Source organism: Peromyscus californicus, unplaced genomic scaffold, assembly GCF_007827085.1.
Source record: "Peromyscus californicus insignis strain IS unplaced genomic scaffold, ASM782708v3 Scaffold_1__1_contigs__length_55948999, whole genome shotgun sequence".
NCBI classification, from domain to species: domain Eukaryota; kingdom Metazoa; phylum Chordata; class Mammalia; order Rodentia; family Cricetidae; genus Peromyscus; species Peromyscus californicus.
This window is the reverse complement of record NW_026294492.1, coordinates 33,104,057-33,116,745: the sequence shown is the minus strand read 5'-3', so window position 1 is coordinate 33,116,745 and position 12,689 is coordinate 33,104,057. Positions and strand designations below refer to the sequence as shown.

Below are 12,689 nucleotides of genomic sequence, written 5' to 3'. Positions count from 1 at the left end.
TAGAACTACCTTGATGCCCTTAAATAAATGTATCTCTTTTCCTTTAGAAAACTATGCATCCATGATAGTATGTTTTGGATAGTGTGTCTTTGATAGTGTGTCCTGTGGGTCTTGTTCTTGTTCTTTTTTTTTTTTTTAATGATCCTCTAATTACAAAAAGAGGAACGCTGGGGCTACAGGTAGTTGAAAGGTGAAGGGTATTTGCTACTCGCCAGAAGACTCAAGTTGCATGCTGGGTAGCTCACAATCACCTGTTACACAGCTACAGGGACAACCATACACACGGAATACACACACAGACACAGACACACAGACACAGACATAGACACACACACACACAAAATTAAAAGGAATGTTACTTTTGTAACTAGAAAAATGTAAAGGAAAAAAAAAAAAGCCAGGTGGTGGCGCACGCCTTTAATCCCAGCACCTGAGAGGCAGTGGCAGGCAGATCTCTGAGTCTGAGGCCAGCCAAGGCTACACAGAGAAACCCTGTCTCAAAAAAAAATGTAAAGCCAAAAAGAGAAGAACAGCCCAATTCAACCGATCCTTTATCTGATAAAGAACTCTTCACAACGCAGTAATTCAGAGTGGAAAGAGGATGGGAATATACAGTTTGCTCAGAATGAGAAACAAGTGGCTGATGCAAACGTAAGCCATGCTGATCAGCTACTTCACACCACCTGGGGGACCAAACACAGGGAAGGAGATGCTGTCAAGATGTGGAGAAACTGGTAGGATTGCAAATGGTTACAAAAGTTGGTCAAAACATTAGACAGAATTGTATGACCTGGCCAGTCTACTGCTATCCAAGACAACCAGAAGCATACCCCTACTCTAAACCTTGTACATGAATGTTTGTAGCAGGGTCACTCTATTGTCAAAAGTGGAAAACCAAATGGCCGTTGTTTTCTAATGTTAGTACAGCCACACAATGAAATACTATCTGGCCAGAAAAAGGAATGAAGTATTATACATAACATAATTCTTTCAAGGTTTATCACTTCAGGTGAAAGAAGCCAGTCTCCAAGGCATGCCTGTGTGATTCCATTTATATGAAATGTCTGGGACTGGCAAACCTATAGGAAAAGGTTGATCAGCTGCCTATAGGTGAACAGGGCAGTAGGTGGTTATAGAAGAACTGCTGTTAATGGGTAAAGAATTTCTTTCTAGGCTAACGAAAACAGTCCAATATTGTATTACAGAGCTCTATAGATGTACTGAAACCATTAGCTAACGTACTTAGGTGAATTTTATGGTAGTTTATATCTCAATAGAGCTAAGCAGTGGTAATTATGCCCACTTACTGCTATGTACTCATTTTTCCCCTTAAAAAATGATACAATACAGACTTTGGGCAGTTGTAGAGCACTTGTCTAGCACACAAGGCCCTGGATTCAATCCCAGGCACCACACACACCATATACTCTTTTAAAACGACAATCCTATAACTGATAATTTATTTGCTCTTGTGCTTATGTGTGGAGATACAGTATTCTGAAACTATCTTACTAGAATAGCTGGATCTCACAGCTGAGTTACTAATATACCTCAAGGTCACTTAAGACTTAATACTGCTGTCACACTGGATGTTCAGCCCGTTTAATCTGCCTTGAAAGGACCAGTGTAACTTGCCTTGGATCTCGCATGTGACCAACCGAAGCTAATGCACAGCTTTCATCTTTGTCATGCTCTAGCCCAGAACAATACACACGTGTCTGTACGTGTGTCAGGACAATCCTCTGCTGAGAACAGCAAACAGGATGCAAGTGGACTTATGCAATAAATACATGCCATTAATGTTTCGTTCCTTCTCGGGTGACGCTTTCCTTCTGTGCTGTTCAATACATACAGAGCAAAAGCCCTTTGTTAGGGACAGACATAGGGACAGATAAAACAGACATCAGGCAGGCACAGGGACACAGATTCAGACTCATACAACAGACTGTTTACAGCTGGCCAAAACCCATAAGCTACAGAGAGAAGGAAGACACAGGGAGAGAAATGGAGGACTCAAACTCAGGCTTGCTCCTGGTTAAATTACTCCAAGAGAAATGCTTTGATTTCTTTTCTTAATGCAACACTAATGCATATTGGTGACTGAGTCACTAATGCACTTATTACTTGGTGACACGATGCAGAAATCTATAAACGGACACAGACACATCTTTAAACATTTCACCAGTCATTTTCCTGGCTCATGCACAATCTGGGCACGTTTTACAATAAACCAGTTCTTAGCCCTGCATGTTGACTTTTCCCCCAGGTGTGAAAGAGAGGTGAGTGATTGTGCTCTGAATGGCTAAAAGAGTAACTTTTCTGTTTTAGACATTAGAGCTATGTGCTCACAAAGCAAAGGAAAAATAAAAACAAGTGGAAGGTCCATGAAGCAAAAGCACACACACAGATGTGGAACCCAACAGAGTTATAGCTACAACAAGCAATGCAAACTGCACCTGCCCTAGATTCTAAGTAGTCTCCAACTCCACAGCAGATGGAACGGACTACCTACCAACACTACATCTGCAGTTATTTATTGTAGCCCCTCTCATTCATGTGCTTTCTACTCACAACTCCAAGAAGTAATAATCGCCTTAACTTTAGTCTAAGTCACCCAGACAGTGATTTCACAGCTTCGTAAATATTAGAAAGTAATTTCAGTGAGTTTCAACCAGATCATTTTTTTTAAACATCTGTGTGTGTGTGTGTGGGGGGGTGATTAGGGGGAGTGCACGTGCCATGGCATGCATGTGGATGTCTGTCAGAGGACAGCTTTCAGGAGTTGGTTCTTTTGACTCCAGGGACTGAACACATGCTGTCAGGGTTGGCGGCAAGCACCTCACCTGCTGAGTCATGACCTGATTACCTAGCTAATCAGTCAGAACAATTAAAAACCAGGGTTGTGTGTGAGGATGTATGTGACACCCGCATATCCTTTCATTCAGTCAAACTGTGTACTTGTGATTTTCAAACCCATCTAGCCTTACACTTCATTCAGTGCTCAGTAAAGGGTGACTGAGTACACACAAGGGTACTAAGTGTGTTACATATGAGATGAATTTCCCAGAGGAGAGTGAAAACACTCCAGAATAATTCCAACATCCCACAACTTCAGATCACTCAGCTCACTTAAAGACCTTACCTGCCTGAGTGTGTTCCGATGGCCACCACTGTACCGCTTGGATGAAAATCTGCACAGTGTCCTGGTTCCTAGAGGAGAAAAGGACAGCCATTGAGGGTTTGGTGGTTTGAATAGGTATGGCCCCACAGACTCATGTGTTTGAGTGCTTGGCCAGAGGGAGTGGCACTACTAGGAGGTATGGCCTTGTTGGAGGAAGTACGTCACTATGGGAGTGGGTTTTGAGGTCTCATATGTTCAAGCTACACCCAGTGTGGAACACAGTTCACTTTCTATCGCCTGTGGATCAAGATATAGAACTCTCAGCTCCTTCTCCAGCACCATGTTGCACCATGCTAATAATGGACTAAACCTCTGAAACTGTAAGCCAGTCCCAATTAAATGTTATTTTTTCTAAGAGTTGCCATGGTCATGGTGTCTATTCACAGCAATAGAACACTAAGACAGAGGGTACAGGAGAAAGACTCCCTATATCTAAGGGAACTGTGAAAAAACATCTTTCTAAGTAACTTGTTTCCTATAAACATGAGATTCTGGTCCGCTTCACTGTAAACCAATGAGAAATACTATGTAGATACAACTAGAAAAGGAACTTTGGGACTGACTGGCAAAGGGAAAAAATAATTGGCTTGTGGCCAGTGGAACAATATGGGTAAAACCAAATACACTAAGAAATGCTGAGTGGTGACGGTACATGATTTTAATCCCAGGACTGGAAAGGCAGAGGCAGAGATTGAGTTTGAGGCCAGTCTGGTACACAGAGCAAGTTCTAGAACAGCCATAGCTGTTACACAGAGAAACCCTGTTTCGACTCCCCCAGCACCCCCCAAAAGACACAAAGACCTTGTGTATTTCTTTCAGGTTAGAAAAGGTAGTGATCTGGATACAGCAGGGAGAAAATACAAGATCACTCATAAAGAAGACAGTAGCATCTGTCACAGCATTTACTGAAACCAACTGCAACACCACAGAGGCCCAAATATTTCCTAACGAATGCTCCACAAGTACATGAAATCTTTATAATTTTACCATGAAAACTGAGCAAAACTGGGACTGTACATGGCTAACTTGCTTCTTCAACGTAGATTCACATTATAGCTCGAGACCAATTTCCCTCTTACTCTCAGCCCCTTCACCAAACCACAAACACAAACTTCAACTAGTGCTTAATCCTTTTTCCTTTGCTGCTTTCAACTGCCAGTGGGAGGAGTCTGCATGGGGAATGATCCACTCACGTCCACAAGCCTGGTCCATTCCAGCCTGTGCTCCACGGAGTTCCACATGCACACCTGCCTGTCCTGAGCACATGTCAAGAGCAAGTCTTTGAAGGGATGTGTTGCGAGGCCCCAGAGTTCATCTGTATGACCCTGAAAATGAAAAACCTTGTCATAAGAACCAAACGGTGCCACCAAAAGTTACCGCAGAAACTGCTGCCTCACACAGCTTACCTGCACTTCTATCTGGAAGCCATCGTTAAACGTTCCCCGTAAAATGAAGTTTCGTGATGTGCCGACTAAAAATTGTTCTGCCTTTCCTTCAGCAACAGCCCTAATTGTGCCGTACTGATCAGGAACCTGGAACAAATTAATGTGCGAAGTTACCATAGACAGAGTAACATTCAATAATTACCACCTGAATAGTGCTGTGCTCACAGCTGTATGCAGTTACTGGGTAATAAAGACAGACTAAATCTCAAACAGTGCGCTAGTCTCATCATATTGTAATTTAATGTTCAATTACATCTTATTACATAGAAGTTATACTGTATTATTATCAACATTCTTTGCCTCATTTATAGTAATTATCTTTGCAGTACAGGGTCCCCCACATACTACACAAGCTTCTCACAGTGATCTCATTTCTAGTCCGCTTCAGTAAAGTTTAGATTTATATTCTGTATGATTCCACGAGTTAAGGGTTACAAGTGTGGGGGAAGGGGAGTATGTTCTACCAGAGCTCATGAAGACTATGGCTTGGGTTTTGTTTTATGTTCTTCTGGGTAGTCATTCCTGATTGTCACAAGGACTAAAATAGAAAAAATATCAGTAAATCAAAAAAAAAAAAACCAGCTGGCCTTTTAATCTGTAGACTCTGCAACCAAGGACTAAATCAACTACGGATTGGAAATACTGGAGTGAAAAAACCTGTCTGTACTGAATATGCACCACCACCCCTCATTAGCTCCTCAACAACTCAGTAAAACATTCACACTGCATCAGACACAGTAAGCAATATATAGATGATTAAAGTGTAAGTACACAGAAACACTGGACTGCATTATGTAAGGGCCTCGAGCACCCACAGATTTCTAGAATCCACGGGGAGGTCAGAAACTACTCCCTTATACATGAGAGGATGACTGCATTGTCAAGGATTTGAAAGGCCACCCATAGGCTTCCCTCTGAGATCTGTCTCACTTACACACTATGTGATAGCATCTCAGTGACCTTTACACCCCTGACTACAGAATGACTCTGATATGTGCATATCATGAAGGGCTCCCAATGCCTCTGCTCAGTGTCTGCCTAGCCTGTGTCAGGCCCTGAGTTCAGTGGCTTGCACTGCAAAATGAACAATAACGCCCCCAAACTCCAAATGGCTTTGTTTAAAACAGATTACTCTGTGCTGTAACGAACTCTCTGCTCTGGGGGAAGGGAAGGAATGGTAAGAACATGGATCAGTTTCCCAGAAAAGCTATCTCAAAATGGGACGGAGGGCACGAGCAGAGGTTCTACTATTTTAAGATTGTTAGCGTTCGTCAGCCTTACCTCGATTTCTCTCTCAGGGTTCAGATCATGATCCCACAGAATTATTTTTCTGTCTTTCCCTCCTCCAGTTAATAGCATCCCGTTTCGCATCTGACAAAGTGTAAACACACTGCCATCGTGAGCTTTGATTTGTCTGTTGATCTGATAGACACCTGATACGGTAATGGGAAAATAAAAATACCAGTTACAACATGATGTATTAAGACTTTAGTGTCTTTCTGGAAAAAAGCTTCAGCAGAGCCACAGGGTGAATACTCACTCAGACGTCCACAGCTTCATAATCAAAAGCCAATTAAGACTGAAAAGAATCCTTCCCATTTACATCGATGTGTATGTACTCTAACATTACTTTCTTACAGAAAAGTAAGCTGCTAAAATAGTGGTAACTGTCCGGACAAAAGGGCATCAGGTGCAGCCCTGAAGTTCACCGTCATCTCTTGTGAGAGTTCTGTGCACTATGAGGGTGTGCCACTCTTCTGACTTAGAGCAAGGGCACAAGTATGAGGGTCGTATACATGGCACCAGCAATCTAATAATGAAGCTGGGACCAGGACCCAAGGCTCCCACCTCAATGTCCCTGGAGCTTTGCCAAAAAAAAAAAAAAAAAAAAAAAAAGCCTTTGTTAGCTCAATACATATCAATCACTAATAAACACTGAATTACTCCTTTTAATCTGTTGAGAAACAGGGGCTAGAAAAGAAATTATGCCACCCAAACCTGATCCAGAGCCCATAATGCTTATTCAGAGGTCTCTAGCATAAAGTGAGGCTAGTGAAGTAAGAGGGCAGCTTTTGGAAGAGAATGCCTTTAAGAATTAGTTACCAGGTTCACAATGGAAGCTAGAGCCTTGTTTAAACATGACTCAAGTCAACAAATAGCCTTAGATCTTGTGGGAAAACAGAGAATAAAAGTTTTAAAAACCATTCATTTTCTAAAATTAAATAGCTACTGATGAATGAATAAGCAAAACATGGGTATGCCTATATAACTGAATATTATGTCAAAAAAGGAGGTAATAAAACATGCCCTAACACAATGAACCTGGAATACATGTTAAGTAAAAGAAGCCAGTTACAGTCAGGCATGGGAGTGTACATCTATCATCCCAGGACAGAGCTGCTGAGTTTGAGGTCAGCCTGGGCACTCTGGACCAGCCTGGGCTATATAGTGAGGTGTGTTTAAAAAAGGGAGGGGGGCAACCAAAAAGAGAGACTAGCTCTACAAAGTCACACATTTCACTCTCTTCCAATAAACTCCCTAGACTAGAGACACCTGAGAGACAGGAGTGGCTGCTGACTGGTGCAGGGCTCCTTGTTGGGAGCTGACCACAGGTGCAAACTCAGGGTCTAGTCAACGTTCCTGAGTGTACTCAGTAAAGGAGCACACCGTATGCCATGTGAACTATGCGTCAACAAGGCTCTACTCAGATGACTGTTAACTCATTTTTCTGCTGGACCTGTCCATAAGTTTGTAAAATTTGATAAAATGAACAAGGCTTTGGCATTCTTAAAAAATGTTTAGCCAGAGCTGATTCTGAAAACCGTTCTCAGTGTGAGTGTATTAGTGATAAAAATATATAAGTAGATGGCATACCCAGAGAAAAACAAGGACTGTCTACTTGGATCAACTGCCTCCACCTAAAAATACTTCACAATATGTTCAGTGGATGTCTGTCCTCACAATTTATCTATCTTTGCTCTGATTGCATCTAGGTACCCAGAGAGACAGCGCACCTGAAAAATGTGAATTTTCTGAGCACTGCTGACTGCCTTTAGGTCAGCAACAGAGAAAGAGAGTGAACACTGTGAGCAGCCACACATCTTAGGTCTCCTTCCTTGTATGTGCAGTCTGAGAGCACCACATAAGAAATTACAAAAATAGCCAGACACGGTGGCTGTGCACGCCTTTAATCCCAGCACTGGGGAGGCAGAGGCGGGAGGATCTCTAGTTCAAGGCCAGCCTGTTCTACAGAGTGAGTTCCAGGACAGCCAGGAATACAGAGAGAGAGAAAGGGAAAGGAAGAGGGGGAGGGAGAGGAGGAGAGGGAGGGGGAGGAGGAGGGAGGGGGAGGGAGAGGGAGAGAGACTGATTGATTACAAAATAGCTGGGCATGATGGTGCACACTTTCACTCCCTGCATTTGGAAGGTAGAGGCTGTGGATCCCCATGTGAGACCCTGTCTAACAAAAAAACAAACCATAAAAAGTAGGTGTAGAGTTTCATGGTTTCCCATGAAGAATGCAGGAAAGTAAAATCAAGGTTTTCAGTTCTTAATTCAGCCTCCCTATTTCTAAACACGTCAAAAGGCCTCCTCAAACATGTATGATCCTCCCAAAATGATGAATGTTAGAAAACAGAAAGCAGAACAACCACTTCAAGAGACAAAACCTTTATACTGTGACCGAATGACTCACTTCCTTTCATGCTGAGAATGTTGTTGTCACAAAGCCCAAAGAATAACTAAGTTAGCCGGGCGGTGGTGGCGCACGCCTTTAATCCCAGCACTTGGGAGGCAGAGCCAGGCGGATCTCTGTGAGTTCGAGGCCAGCCTGGGCTACCAAGTGAGTCCCAGGAAAGGCGCAAAGCTACACAAAGAAACCCTGTCTCGAAAAACCAAAAAAAAAAAAAAGAATAACTAAGTTAAAAATTTTCAGTGTTTCAAATTCAAGCAAACTCCAAGTTTCTTTTATAAACAAGACACTACACTTGACAATCTCTCTCTTATGGACCTGCATTTTTGATGGTCTAGTTTAGGTCAAATATTTAAAATATTTGCTGAGAAAAATTGCTCTTTGAGTTTAAAAACTTTCCGTCTAGGTCTAATTATCCAGCCATGTGGACCCAAGCTTACCAGCAGGCCCTTCCATTTAGTTAATCTCTAGGAGAGCAGTTTCCATAGGCAAGTCTGCCTCCCTGACAATGAAGACAGCTAGAGGGCTTTCTTATTTCTCAGGAGCCTGACAGATGAAAGAGGGATGCACATTTTAAAGTCTTCTGTGTGTGTGTGTGTGTGTGTGTGTGTCCCCGTCCGTGTAAGCTCAAATGTGTGGAAAGAATGTGTGGGCTGCTACTAGCAGGGTTGGGAATAGGGCTACAGTTAGGAAAAGAGAAGGGAACAGAACGCTGGGCTACTCACTCCCCCCTTTCCCTGTGTCCTGCTTGAAAGTGTGACCAGGTGTTCTGCTCAGATAGCTGAGTACTGGCCCAAGGGAGAGCGAACCTTTACATTTTATTTTAAATCAGTAGGTACCATGTGTGCTTGTGAGTGCTCACTCTCTCTCATATTACACTTCTAGAGGGAAAAGTTCTCTATCATATGCAGATTATATATGCATAACACACAATTTCATTAGAAAGGATCTCATGAACAGGTATGCTGGTAACGCTCACATTACTCTAGTGTGGACTTTCTCTCCTGGTCAGGTAAGGGTGAGAATTATGCAGCGCAATTAACACAGGAATAATATACCTTTAGGTCCTTTCCCAGGTGGGGGTTCTACGGTAGTTTTGCTCCAGATAAGCAGGATTCCACCTGAGTCTCCAGTGAGGACATCTCCATTCCCCAAGAATGCTAAACACTGAACGAATTTTGGTTTTTCATATTTCTACAATAAAATGAGAATTTTCAGTTTTCTCTTTGGCATGGTGATTTTATGCTTACCTAACAACAAAAAAAGATTAGCATCATTCATTCATACATACATACATACATACATACATACATACATACATACGTATATATCCAATGATGTTACGACATTCTGATCCTTACCCCAAAAATTCCCTGTTTTCTTGTTAGTGAATTGCCACTCCAGGTCCAGAAAAAAATATGAGATTTACCACATGTTATTATAGTATTTGCATCTGTTGGGTGGAATTCCACAGCCAAAACAACTTCATTTGTTGTCTGTGAAAAAAACGACACTTTTAGAGGAATATATATTCTTACTGCTAACAAAATTCAATTATAGTTCCTTACAAAGACAGGGAAAGCATTTTAGGAAATGCTTTTTCTTCTAAGATTTATTTTCCTAAATTCCCTATCCCCCAAGACAGGGTTTCTCTATGTAGCCCTGGCTGTCCTGGAACTCACTCTGTAGACCAGGCTGGCCTCGAACTCAGGGATCTGATTGCCTCTGCCTCACGAGCACTAGGATTAAAGGCATGTGCCACCACTACCTGGCTTTCTAAAAAAATTGTTTTAAGAACAGACTTCTAGAATCAAGACTTAAATTTGATGTCCTTATACCATTCTATCAATTCTTATGCTGTTTATTTTTAAGAAGTCTGTAAGAATTCCAGCACACTTCTAACATATTCGGGAAAGCACACTCCAACTGTAAGATGCGAGCGCAATGTCTGTTGTCTTAAAGCTCCTACCAGCAGAGCCAGAAACAGACCAGACCCCTTTCTAGTTACCTCGCCTCATACGGAGGTTACCATACGCCTATACGGAGGAAATCAAAGCAGAGGAGCTGTCACTTCAATGGAGTTGCAAGGGGTGTACTCCTTTCTTGTTTACAGTATTTTTCAATATTGTATTTGTGAGATCCATTCATGGTCAGTCTAAAGGCTGTAAAATAGTCCTTGGAAAAGGGGGATAAAGGACTACATCTCCTGCAGCTGGGACTAGGGCAATTCCACATTTTTTTTTTTTAACAGTTACTGTAAACAGCACTGTAATTTGCATTCTAGTGAATGTATCATCAGTCTATTTACGTTGGGCTTATATTCTGGAGAAAACCAGGCTTTGTCAGCAAGTAGGTCTATGTTCAGCCCTAAGAGGCAATGCCAAACAGTGTTCCAAAATGGCTATACCGAGTCACCCACCCAGCAGCAGCTCCACACTGAACTTTAAACTTACACAAAGTATAGTTATTATCAGGCACTCAGGTCTTTATGACTTAAGCAGAGATAGCCCCCTGTTAGAATGCCGTAAGGTCAATACACAGGGAGAAAAACGGTGGACAGAAGGCCAGGGATCTAGTCCTAGAACCAAGTCATTCCTGGCAAAATGCCTGTTTTCTTTTCTACAAAGGCTTTCCTTTCTGCTCTAAATAGGAATCAATACCCTCAAGTTAAGCTTTACTTACTTTACAATTAGCTATTCTGGAAATGGACATTTAGGAGAATTTGGGGAATCTGTATGAGAAAGAAATGGAAGAGACATGTATGAAACCCCGGTGTCTCGGATGAATACGGCGTCCACATTGGGAGGCAATATTGGGTTCACAGACGATGTCTGGGAAGACTGGGCTGGAGGTACACAGTCAGACTCTGCAATAGAGCTCTGTACTAGCAACAAATCCTGGAAGGGTGACCCAGCCCTCACCTGGTAGACCTTACTACAAAAGAGGAAGATCTACATATTTCAGGGATTGCACTATCCTACAGCACTTAGAAATTCTACAATCCCTCTAAATGCTACAGCACTTTCTATAGTCATTATATAAAACCTTGTGTTTTTATATATGACCTTCAGTCATATCAAGCATGTTCTTAGGTAAAACTTTCCTCTAGACTGCTAAAACCTTAGAGGCTGATTGAAATGCCAAGTTCACTAATAGTTAGTAGCCAGGCAGAGTGTTCAGTTCATCTACTATGATATTTCAGTAGCATGGTGTTTTCTGAAATATGAAACTGCTCCAAGTCAACTATTTTATCTAACTGTAGTGTTAGATAAAATACCACAATATCACAGACTCCTAATAAATTGGAAAAACTGATGAATAAGAACTGTGAGTTTACTCTTATAATCTGGATACACATGTACTATAAATCCAAATATCTGTCAAATAACGGACTCTAAAAGACAATATCCAAAATTTATTTTGATTTACCTTTATCTCTGCTACTTTTGATTTTTTCTGCCAGTCCCATACAGTAAGCATATGTTCATTGGAGTCATCAATAACACATAAATGAGCACCTGAATCCTAAATAAAAGTAAATTTGAAGAAAAAAACGCCATTATTAAAACTACTACTAGTGAGATAATGAAAACTTTTCAACTCCCTTGAGACACACCTGAATGTTCTAGTTACAAAAACTATGCTATTTTATAAATACACTCATTGACTTCTGCCTGTATCTAGTTTTGCTCCTGAGCTGATACCCTGGCCAGTTGGACACTGGCCACCATCAGGCCACAGCCACTGGTTCTGAGGCTCTCCTAGTCCCTTCACACTGTCTCATGCTTACTTCTTGCTGTTAGAAAACACATTTCTCCAAGCAGAAGAAATAGACGTAATTCCATGCACTTTCGACTGGTGAATTTTTGATAGGTTTTTTTTTTGTTTGTTTGTTTGCTTTTTTAGACCAGGGTTTCTCTGTGTAGTTTTGGTGCCTGTCCTGGATCTCACTCTGTAGCCCAGGCTGGCCTCGAACTCACAGAGATCCGCCTGGCTCTGCCTCCCGAGTGCTGGGACTAAAGACGTGCGCCACCACTGCCCGGCTGAACTTTTGATAATTTGATGGAATATACTAAAATTAAATGCTGTTTTAAAGTTCGTTGGTTTCAGTTATTGTGACATATTTGGTTTACAGTAACATGAACAAATGAGATAAATGAAAATAAGTATTTTTCTATCTCATTTTTCTGAAACAACCTTTGTTCACACAGATATATAAGTTTAAGAGAAGGAATTGTGGATGGTGTCCAACAATTTACTTCTAGTAGTAGCTGTGGCATGTGCCTCCCAGTGTCTCTGGAACAAACAAAGTGAAGATGGGAGGCAGCACCTGCCCCTATTCTCTTCCTTCCACCTCTACTGAGTTGACTGG

The 12,689-nt window shown here is 41.8% G+C and overlaps 1 protein-coding gene across 6 annotated transcripts in view; it reads right to left on the bottom strand.

Annotated features, from left to right (window-relative positions):
- Eml4 (EMAP like 4) overlaps positions 1-12,689 on the bottom strand; it is a 129,556-nt gene that overhangs the window by 19,121 nt on the left and 97,746 nt on the right. For all 6 annotated transcript variants that reach the window (XM_052746410.1, XM_052746411.1, XM_052746412.1 and 3 more), the window contains 7 exons: positions 11,747-11,842; positions 9,679-9,813; positions 9,376-9,511; positions 5,908-6,059; positions 4,588-4,713; positions 4,375-4,506; positions 3,143-3,210 (listed from right to left, as the gene is read on the bottom strand). In XM_052746410.1, the coding sequence (XP_052602370.1) occupies positions 3,143-3,210; positions 4,375-4,506; positions 4,588-4,713; positions 5,908-6,059; positions 9,376-9,511; positions 9,679-9,813; positions 11,747-11,842 (845 nt within the window). The remainder of the gene's footprint in view (positions 1-3,142; positions 3,211-4,374; positions 4,507-4,587; positions 4,714-5,907; positions 6,060-9,375; positions 9,512-9,678; positions 9,814-11,746; positions 11,843-12,689) is intronic.